Genomic DNA, 10,744 nt, shown 5'->3' on the forward strand with positions numbered 1-10,744 from the left:
ATCTGAGTAGGAGCACCATATTCACTTTCCTATGAAAAACGACATCAACTTTAATCAAAACTTTCTCTTTGTGCACTTACCCTATTTAAGGTAGCCTGGACCCATGAAGTATCATATATTTTCATATGCAAAATAGTTTATACTAATTGATATTATGTTTGCTTGTAGGAAGCAGGAGAACATTGATAACACCAGTGTATTCGACTCCTGGGATATTTATACACGCAAAACAAATGATGAAACGAAAAAAGAAGACAAATTGGCAACACCCGATTTCGTACATGCTTCACGAATCAATACAAGGCCCTCTGTATCAAGTATTTCTTCAAATACTTATAGTCAGCGTAATTTCTTTGAAGACTACTGTCAACAATAACATTACAATGACTTGTGTATCCAATGAAATATTTCCCGATGTATAATATGTATATTAATATCTGTTCCTTTGGTATCTTTCGTCCCTCTTTTTCTGAAGTTTGAGACTGAGTTTGTTTTGAACAATACGCACAAAATATTTGTACAATCTCTAACAGCTATTCGCATTTGTTGTCGCCAGTCATCAAATTTATCATTAGCTAACTATTGAACCACAAAAACAATATGAAACCATCTACTAACTGAGTAGGTGTCAAAACACGTTCTAAATATATATTTCTGCGAACAATCAGGCCAAACCTCCGTTCTTACATTAGAACAGAGAAGTAAAACAGAGAAAATCATAAAATGGCATGACTTTCTTTGTTAATATTTTATAATTTATTATGGAAGATTGTGTTAAAAAGCAACATACCACATTTAAATTTCATTCCTGTTACCCTCTTGAAGCCTAAAGATGGACTTTGGATGAATAAAATCTTGGAATTCTATATTTTCGCAGTGCTGTTTTAAAATAACTGTTTATTTAACCAAAGAATCATCCCAAATTTGATTTATGAGTGGAAAGGCTAAACATGAAAAAAGAATTTGTACTTTATTTTGAATAAAAAAGAATGTTGTAATTTGTATATAATTTTTCATATAAACCCTTATCAAGTGAAATATGAATTCTATAAAAAAAAAAAAAAAAAGTTGAGAAAGATGACTACAACAATATCTTTTTGAATTTAATGTAAATGCATGCCGATTATTTTTCCTGGTAAGGCAATAAGTGAAAATATACATTAATTTCATCCCAAACCATATATTATCAAAAAAATATTTGTAGCCTGTCATGGGGTGTACGTAAATTACAAATTTTGATTATGCTATTTCTTTCAAATTTAATATTGCACTGTGTCTGCGTTTTGCTTTTATTACAATATAATTATGACTACTAATTATTGTTTCATAGACCAAATTTCGATCACATATGTACCTGGCAAGAGTGACATTCATTGAAATAATTGTGCAAATTCATGTTTTTGTTAGAATTCATTTTGCACTCAGTAGACCATGTAGACGCCGTACACGACTCTGTAGAAATGTGTACGAAAGAACACTTATTTTCTATTTTTCTTATAACTACCATGCAGATACATGTAATTACAATGTAGATAATATTTGATATATATGAGCGTGTAATGAGTACTGTAGTTACATGTACATTTCCCATTTGATATTTTATTTTCTGGTTGTCACATGCATAACCTTTTTTGAACGTTTGTGTGCTTCTGGCTGTGTTAATATTTATTTTATTGTTGGAGATAAGCTCATAAAAATAACGTGTTTCTTATCATTTTTATCGGGTCCTATCAATTAATTTCATTGTATTGTTCCCAAATGTATGTACTGCATGTATATTATAGCTATTTTTGTATATGTTTGTAACTTTTAGTATGTAATTGTAGTTAAGTGAGAATAAAAGTCATTTATTATGTGAGATAATTTGCCGATGGTTTTTAAATTAGAATTTTAAGGGATTATTGCCAGTGAGACAACTCTCCACTAAATGACATAGAAATTAACACCTAAAGGACACTATGTGGCCTTCAACAATGAGCAAATCCATACCACATAGTCAGCTATAAAGGGCATAAATAATTACAAATGAAAAACAATTCAAACGAGAAAATTAACGAACAAATGTATGTTTAAAGTAAATAAAGAAAAATGAATACGTTATACGGATAAAAACGACAACCACTAAATTGTAAGCCTCTTACATGCAGAATTTGGTGGTATTAAACCATAGATAGATAGATAGATAGATAGATAGACCATAGGTGTATATGCAGATAGTTATATGGTCGGTTACCCGAAGATAATATGGCAACTAGATAGATAGATTGATACCGATAGATATGAGATGAGATACACAAATGTAGTCTGTATTATCCAAAAACCTAAAATTTTATAGTTAATATTAAGATTCTATGCAGCGAATTCTGCCATTTACTGGGAATATATCTATAATGCTCAAAGTTCAAATAAAAGTCACTTTTCTCAACCGCAAACAAGTTAACATCATCAGTCAAAATTGTATCACTACTGTCACCGACACAAACATGAAAAATAACAGACAGACAGACAGACAGATAGATAGATAGATAGATAGATAGATAGATAGATAGATAGATAGATAGATAGATAGACCATAGGTGTATATGCAGATAGTTATATGGTCGGTTACCCGAAGATAATATGGCAACTAGATAGATAGATTGATACCGATAGATATGAGATGAGATACACAAATGTAGTCTGTATTATCCAAAAACCTAAAATTTTATAGTTAATATTAAGATTCTATGCAGCGAATTCTGCCATTTACTGGGAATATATCTATAATGCTCAAAGTTCAAATAAAAGTCACTTTTCTCAACCGCAAACAAGTTAACAACATCAGTCAAATCTGTATCACTACTGTCACCGACACAAACATGAAAAATAAATACAAAAGAGCAGTATCTCGTACAAAAAAAAAGGAGTGGGAGGGCGGGTTTTCAATTTTTCCGCTTACGAGATTTAAACAGCTTACTTGCTGCGATGAAATTCTAAAAAGGACTAAATTACGTCACAGAATATAACGTCACTCATGTTAGATAAATCTAAAACATGAAACACAATCCGTCAATGGCCCCAGCGATAACTAAATTTAAGTCTATTTACTTAAGTTCCATTATTGCAACATGGTGACATCATGAAAAAATAGTTGCTATTTTGACTAATTATATTCTTTTTAGAGGCGCTTTAAACGGTTTAATTTTTTACTTATTTTTGGCTATTTTTTGCGTATGGTTATCTAAACCATTACAAAACAAGATCTTTTGGAAATATAGAGTTTAAAAAGTCAATAATCTAATAATTGGTGAGTAAAGCAGATATAATTGTGACATTAATGTTAAATTACCAATACTCTTTTAGTATACTATATCTTTATCACTTAATTACATTTCGATGAAATTGACCCTAATTAATCTGTCACCATTCCACATTTGCACTGATACACTGATTTCAGCAAAACAGTTTACACTATAAATAACAAACTATAAAGTAAACAAGCATTTCCAATAACAATATTTAATACGTCTATATTCAGTTTTGTAATTCCGTAACATCATGGGTGAATTTAATTTATTGTAACTTAATGATATTTCTAACAAACAATTTGGCCCCCACGCAGGAGACTACTGAATTTACTTTGAATTAATGTTTGGTCCTGATATAGTCGAATTCGTGGTGTACGGAAGGCAACTCTTTACAATTTTATCATTATTGACATATGAAGATATCTGTTATTAAGAACAAACTGTCACACGTAAACACAAAAAAGGGAAACTTAAAAACAATATCATTGAAGATACGTTTGAGCAATTACCGTGTCGATTTTTTTCCTGGTAAATACAAGCCAACTTGAAAGATGACTTGAAGCATGATTGTCTTGTCCACTTTATAAATAGTCCTATAGTCACAACTGTGTGTCCGTATTAAAGTCATTGATGTAACAATTAATATTTAAAGGGCACTAGCTGCAAATTTTATGTTTACCAATGTGTCTCAAATTCTCAAGATGGATCAAATATACTTAAACGTATGTCCCAGTTACAAATAGTCGAAAATACACAATTAACAATACATGACCCTGACAATATTCATCAGTATTTCATGTATGTTTTTGGTAAGATGCATGTATCATCTAATTTATAATCGAAATTACCTCCGAAAATTGCAGATGGTCATTGAAACTAATTTTAAAGTAAATGTATAAATTAAAAAAAATACCAAACCACTTGCAAATGTATTTTTCAAGATCTGCTTGATTTCATATTATAGGTTAAAAAGTATGTTTACTATCGTTTTTACATTTATAAGAATTTTTTTTTTGTGATCGAATCAGTCAACCAAATGGTTCATCCTTGTTTTATTTTTCATGTTTACATTTTTGTCTTTTTATATATAATTAGGTCTTTCCACTTTTCTGTGGAAAGACCTATTGTTTTTCTTCTGATTATTTTTTATTTTCTTCCGCCAAATTTTGTTCCTGCGATAAACATTTGTTTTGCAATATGTCGCTTAGATATTTGGTATATGATATCGAACTGTTACAGTTTATGCGCTTTTGAAATTTACCCTGCGTAACCGAATACTTTTCTTTGTAGGAGTTATCTCCAAACACTGTTTCCCTTGTGTCCACAACTCCTTCGCAACCGTAAAAGATTACGACAAATTTATTTTATAACATTGCTCGTTATATCCTTCGCATGATTTGTCCTATTTCGACCGAATCAATATGAACGCTCCATATGAGAGTTATTTCCCTTTTTGTATTTGAAATTTTGAAATGTATTTTAAACTGGAACACCATAAGTGATAGAGACCTACGATCTTTTGATTTGAGGTCCTTGGTCCAAAAAATGAAAATTAGGTCAAGGTCAAAGGTCAAGGTCATATTCTAATTTTTGAATTTGTCTTATTTTCACTCATTTTCATTAACCTTATAAGGTATCGACAAATTATTTTGTATAAATTGTTAGTTGCGACATGTGGTAACTAAATAATTTTAGTTGAAAGGGTGCGTAAACAATGAATGGGAGTTTTAGCCCCTATCATATCTTAAATTATGTTTAAAGTGATATAACTTATTAACCATACATATTAGAGACTAGGGTCTTTTAATTTGAAATCCTCAGTTTGTGACCTTGAAATTGAGGTCAAGGTCATAGGTTAATTTGACGTTCTAGATTTTGACCTTTGCTTTAAATTCATATCTATACATCATAAAGCCATATGAACTGACATTTTAGACTGATATTTTATATTTTAATATCAAAATAGATATTAACTGGTGGAAAGACCTTCAATTGTTCTCTGAACAATTGGTTTTTAACTCTTATATGATTTGCATATTAGGAATTACGTTGATATGATTGGTCGCGAGGACTTCCGGTAGTTGATCTTGACGTTGTTTGTTTTTTCGATAGACGACGTTGACCGAATTTCTTTTCGTAACCAATGTAAACACGATGGCAGCGAAAATAACAACGACGTTAACAAAATGTATTGTCACCGACGTTAATCGTTATAAATTTAATAATACACACAAAAACATTATAGTCATGCGCCAGACCTATGTATTGACACAAATATCGGTTTATGGATGATAGAGGTTAAGAGTGTTGAACCATAATATATTCCTTATCTTTAATTTTAAAGAATTATAAGGATTAAACGCCTTTTTAAAGGAATATATTGGTGTTTAAACTGGACCAAGATCACTCACAAACATATCATAAAACGCCTTCGGACTTTTATTTGTTTGTGAGTGAATTGGTCGAGTTTATACACCAACAAATTGGTTTCATGTCTGTACGTCTAAAAAAATGTAATTTTCACTTTAAGCAATATACTGAAATCTAGTTATTTCAGCAAATAAACACATTCATGTATATCTTTATTATACTATCTGTATTTGTTGTATTTTTTGTAATGATAAAGTTGACTGAAGGTCATGGATTGAGAAAAAAGGAATTAAAAGTTCAAAATCAAGAAAAACATTGTTGCACTTACAATGTATCTAAATGGGAAAAACAAATCTGGCAAATGTCGACAAATAGTCTAACAAATACAAATAAAACGTGTGTACTCGTGAAGCATTAACATCATATACAATGATAACTGTGATATAATCATTATAAATTACAGCATTACACACTATGTGTTAAACTTCACAATAACAGTAAGTGATACAGAAAATAACTGGTTACTATGTTTCAATGTTACAATTTGTAATTGTCATGTCTTTTACATGTGATTTGTCGGTTTAAGTACGTTTCACTCTCTAATTGGCCATAAATCATTTGTTGGCATTCAATTAAATTCATAGACGAAGTTTCAAAAGATTGAAGCCATATTATATGAGAGACAATTGATTTGTCTAGTTAAAATATGATTTATCAAATAATCCAACATGAAATCAATCCTGTTATTTTTTAATAAAAATTTCACAAAGAAATGAAAATTAATTTAATTGAAATATTCTGTCTTTTTGTAATTTTGTAAATCAATTATGCGTCTAATTACTAGCGTTAGCATTGTCGTTCATGATTAACTTTGCATTTACTGACAATATGTTTTAATTGCTGTTTTATTAATAACCTACGTAATGAAACCCCTCGAGTGTATCCCTGATTACGTCGGACCTGTCTAAGACTGGTTCCATGTCCTTCATCTGTTTGGCTCTGACAACGTCGTATGTTGCGAGGGAGAGGACCAGCGGAGGACCTACATGTATTAATCCTCGTTAAATGTTGTACCCGAAATGATTGAATGTTGTTGTCTTATTGCAATATATACAGTCTTATCCTTTACACCTTCATTTATTACTCAGGCTATTTACCTTTTGACACAAACAATAACAGGAAATGATGACTTCAAGTTTTCTCGGACTTTTCCGATATCAATTCCGAGTTTCTCGGACTTTTTCTCTATCAGTATCAATTTTGTAAACAAAAATGTCTACTGAAAATTTTTCGACGTGCACATTTTCAGAAGCGGAAAATTTAAAATTTAAACAGGAGCGACTGAAAAGGGTCTAAATAGCCGGAGATTTTAATTCCCGCCGGAAGAATTCCATGTATGTAAGGTGGTACATAACACTTAGACTACATGGAGATAACCCTGTAAAATCAGTCGAACGTTTTAATGAACTTTTCTGTTGTTTTAGAAATGTTAAGCTTCTCAGAGTTCAAAATTAGTGTTTGTAAAACTGCTATACCCAATGAAAAATTTTCCTGAAAAATGTGGCAGTAACAGTAGTTCAAGTTTTTTTGATTTTTTTATATTTTTTTCAAAGGGTTATATTCAAAATTTTATGAAAATTAAACGAGACAAATTGATTTTAGTCTATGTATTTGATACCATGCACATACATTTGGCAGTACTTTTGATTTTCATTAAAATGCATTCATTCAACATATATGTTTAATCGCATTTGCATATCAAAGCAACGAACTGTTTAGCATCGGAAGTATTTCCCTAGTAATGGACGTTTGGTAGCATTTATACTTACAGAGATATAATAAATTCAAAATCGCGAAATAAAGATTCTTACATTGAGATCAGTAAATTATCAGATTTATCCAATTATATGTTCAATATCTACACAAACCATATGTGTTTCTTAATAAGACACTGTTCTCTTAAAATTACTCTCTTATTTTAACCTTCAAGGAAATTCTGATTACTAATTCCAAAGTTAAATTTACCATGTTGATAGGCCTAGGGAGTGGTTATTGTTGTTATTGGACATGGACCAAAGTGAGAAATCTAGGCACTGTTGAGCATGTTCTTCATATTTTCATCCTATTTTAAAATGATAAACCAGATCCTTGACATCAATTATTGTGTATCTATATATGGAAGTAGTTTTATTACCATTGACAACATGTGACTTGTAACTATTTAATTTGATTGAAATAGTGTCACAACATCAATAAACATTCTTTGAGTTTTCACTGTATGCATGGTTTAGCTGAATGTTTCTGATGAACTTTATCACTAATGATTTGATAGTTAATGTAACATTATTGAAACTTGTGTAACAAATGTGACCAGTCTGATCCTTCGTAATCCATTCTGATCACATCCAATTCAGATTTGTTAGATAAATTATCATTATAAAGACTTAGATATTTACACCATCTACAGACATCATTGTTTGCTTATGTTATCAACATGCGAGTTGAAAACGTAAACATTTGTCAACTGTCACGATAGCTATTTTGTCTGAAGCTTGTAAGTTGTTTTTCGTGAAATATTACTACAGAGGCAACCTTGTCGATCCACACACACATCTATTATACTTACAAAACCGACTAGTATAACATATTCACTACTACAGTACACGTTACTATTACCTGAATTTGAAATCGTTGCTTAGTTTTATCTAAGAATTACTGTTGAACAGTGAAAGAATCTTATTGCCATGTTAACAAAAATCGAGATTAGTTTTAATTATATTGCAAAATGTAGATTTCAAGATTTCAAGATTTCAAGATTTTATTGTAAAGCAAGTGAACGCTTAGACACATATATATGAAACATGAGGTCAATATTTATGGTTCATTATAATACGCTAATTTGATTGGCTAACAGCAATCTCGCGTCATTCTGAAATCTAACCTCCATTCCAAAATGAAATGTAACAAATTCATGACGTCACGATGTTCAACAATAAAGTGCACAGGAAAATAAAAGAAAAACTTCATAGCAGTTGTGTTTTCATGATCCTAGCCAAAAAAAATGTAATTATAAGTATTGAATGCTTCTATTTGTAATTCTTTTAGGTTGACCGTGCGTACAGTTATATATTGTAGCATTTCTGCGCTTCGTACAAGATGTATAATACATCGGTCAATGCTTTTATACCTCAATACATTTACAAAAAAGAAAGCATTCAATTCTTTAAGGGAACTAGCTGTCAAATTCCTGATCACCGATTTGACTCCAATTCTCATATTCGAATTATAACAAACTACAATGTATATTCAAATAAAAAAGTCTAAAATTAACAATTTACGATGCATAGACTCGAAATTATGTATCATCATTTCGTGTGTATTTTAGTCTAGACTCCGTCAAACTAAACATCGAAGTGACATTCCGAAGACTACCGACGGTTATATAAACCGTTATAAAGATAAACATAGATATAAATAGTAAGCGACCTCGTGCAATTGGGCTTTTCTAGGTCTGTTCGATTTCATATTATAGGTTAAAACAATGTGTGACTTTTCGTTTTTACCTGTATAAGAATGAGTTTTTGTAGATCGAATCAGTCAATCAAATGGTTTCTCCTTGACATGTTTCATTTTCAATGTTGACATTCTTATCCTTTTACTAGCTGAACACATCTAGCCCACGCGTAACTAATATCAAGCTAAGAAGTTCAATTGAAATTCAAATGAATACGGATCTAACAATGTTTTTTTACTTATATTGACAAAACTTAACAAAACTTGCTGCTAAAAGCAAATTTTTATTTCACTTTTAGGTTTGAAACCGTCGTGCGTCTTACTAACTTCTTCAGGCAAAGTTGGCTTTAGATGAATTTGGCAATTTATATTAGGTATTTTTTACTTATAGCTCTTCAACGGTTTAGGTACTTATACATCATCGGATTTCAAATGTTTGGCTTTGAGCGTTCCTGATGAAGGTAAATCCAGAAAAGCGCTTCGGACGCAAGAAATTATTAAACGTGTTGTTTTCAATTTTGTACTATCTTTCTGACACTCTTTCTCATTTAATTTATTAATATAAAGACAAACTATTTACACATATATATACATAATATTATACTCAATCACGCACAGTTTTTGTGTTTTTGTTAATAATGAACTTCAGAAGAAAACCTATTACGACATTATGGCAAAAAACTACGTTCCAAGCTCAGATCAGGGAAATGCTTGTAAATTTTAAAAGATATATAATTTATAATACAGTCAATTCTAAATTAGTCGCTTCTTTATAAATTCTTATTTGGAGAAAAGTTTATATTCTATTTGTCTCGCATTGATTTCTTTAACAATGAAATTCATTATGTATTCGCAATATGCAAGTATTTTTTGTTGTTGTTTTACTTTATGCGTTGTGTTTTGCTTTATTTGTTTTATAAACAAACTTCCCTTTTTTCTGACTTGTTCCTTGTTCTCTGACCCCAGCTTCGTTGACAACTCATCTATCATCTATTGACTGAACCAATTAAGTCTTAATGTGGTATCGCCGGAACCTTGTTGTATCGTTCCATCAAAATATTGGTTGCCCATATATGACTGGCTATCAAACATATAAATCATCGCATGTTCTCGAATGCGCATTAGGTCTTCTTCCTGTCATTTCTCTCGATCGATCTTTATTGTTAGCCTCAACCAATTCTGTCATCTTCCTTATTTGGAATTTTGCTGTTATCCAAAACCAAAGTTCATGTAGAACATTATTGTATCAGAAATTAATCCATGCAAGTTGTATCTCTATGACAGTCTTGAACATTAAAACTAAATATCAAATAAACGATACTACTTATTTTTTTGTGTCTGATACGGTTTGGCTGTCATTTAGCAACACAGTTTAACATAGAATCCTATGGGGAAAACAGATCACTCTTTTTTTATTATCAGAAAACACTGCCAAACATCCAAATAGGCTTTACACACTTATTTGTGTCCACACTTGTATAGTTCTCAAAATCAAATCAGAGACGCAAAAAAGGAGCAAAATCAATATTATTAATTTTGTTCCCAATTAAGTTATCGAAATTATTTGTTGGTCG

At 30.8% G+C, this 10,744-nt stretch overlaps 1 protein-coding gene across 1 annotated transcript in view; it reads left to right on the plus strand.

The window, feature by feature from the left end:
• The window catches only part of LOC139527390 (mucin-22-like), a 46,377-nt gene extending 44,517 nt beyond the window's left edge, over nt 1-1,860 (plus strand). The window contains exon 17 of the mRNA XM_071322806.1: nt 169-1,860. Coding sequence (XP_071178907.1) covers nt 169-376 — 208 coding nt within the window. The 3' untranslated portion in view covers nt 377-1,860. The remainder of the gene's footprint in view (nt 1-168) is intronic.
• The last annotated feature ends 8,884 nt before the right edge of the window (nt 1,861-10,744 follow it).

The sequence above is a fragment of the Mytilus edulis genome, chromosome 1 (genome assembly GCF_963676685.1).
Source record: "Mytilus edulis chromosome 1, xbMytEdul2.2, whole genome shotgun sequence".
Classification (NCBI taxonomy): Eukaryota; Metazoa; Mollusca; class Bivalvia; order Mytilida; family Mytilidae; genus Mytilus; species Mytilus edulis.